Below are 535 nucleotides of genomic sequence, written 5' to 3' on the forward strand. Positions count from 1 at the left end.
GCATATACATACTTATTTAAACCAAGCAGTATCTTGGCAAAAAACAGAAACGAACTCACTTCCATTGGTCAAGCTTGTCATGAGGTACAAGGTTGGGTATGACCAGGAACCCATTCTCCTCGTAAAAGGCACGCTGGGCCGCAGTGAGTCTGGGGTTGTCTAGGGTATACTGGAACTCCAAGCTGCTACTGCTGCTGTCGGTGCCAACATTTGCTGTTCCTGATGACAGGAGACGTGGCATCTGCATCTCAGAGTTAAGGGTTGTTTCAATTTAGCTCATGGAATAAAATGAAAGGAGTAAGTTAGGGGCTTTTTTAATCTTGAGAAGTAGACTACAGTAAGTTAAAAGTTCCAAAGCAATAAGCAGTTATATATATGGTAAAAGCATTAGACTGACTATAGAAAGCTGGTGGTGTTCTACAGTGCATACATATTTCTCCTATAAAATATTTTCAGAAAAGCTTCTGTGATATATCAGAAAAAACTATGTATCAGATTAAAAATGAGGCACACCATTTTCTTTTTTTGGTAAAAA

General features: G+C 38.9%; 1 protein-coding gene across 4 annotated transcripts in view; it reads right to left on the reverse strand.

Annotated features, from left to right (window-relative positions):
• Positions 1–535, reverse strand: part of LOC119593051 (phytanoyl-CoA dioxygenase, peroxisomal-like) — an 85,323-nt gene that overhangs the window by 6,821 nt on the left and 77,967 nt on the right. For all 4 annotated transcript variants that reach the window (XM_037941953.1, XM_037941951.1, XM_037941954.1 and 1 more), the window contains one exon: positions 60–241. In XM_037941953.1, the coding sequence (XP_037797881.1) occupies positions 60–241 (182 nt within the window). The remainder of the gene's footprint in view (positions 1–59; positions 242–535) is intronic.

This window comes from Penaeus monodon, chromosome 31 (genome assembly GCF_015228065.2).
Source record: "Penaeus monodon isolate SGIC_2016 chromosome 31, NSTDA_Pmon_1, whole genome shotgun sequence".
In the NCBI taxonomy this organism is placed as follows: domain Eukaryota; kingdom Metazoa; phylum Arthropoda; class Malacostraca; order Decapoda; family Penaeidae; genus Penaeus; species Penaeus monodon.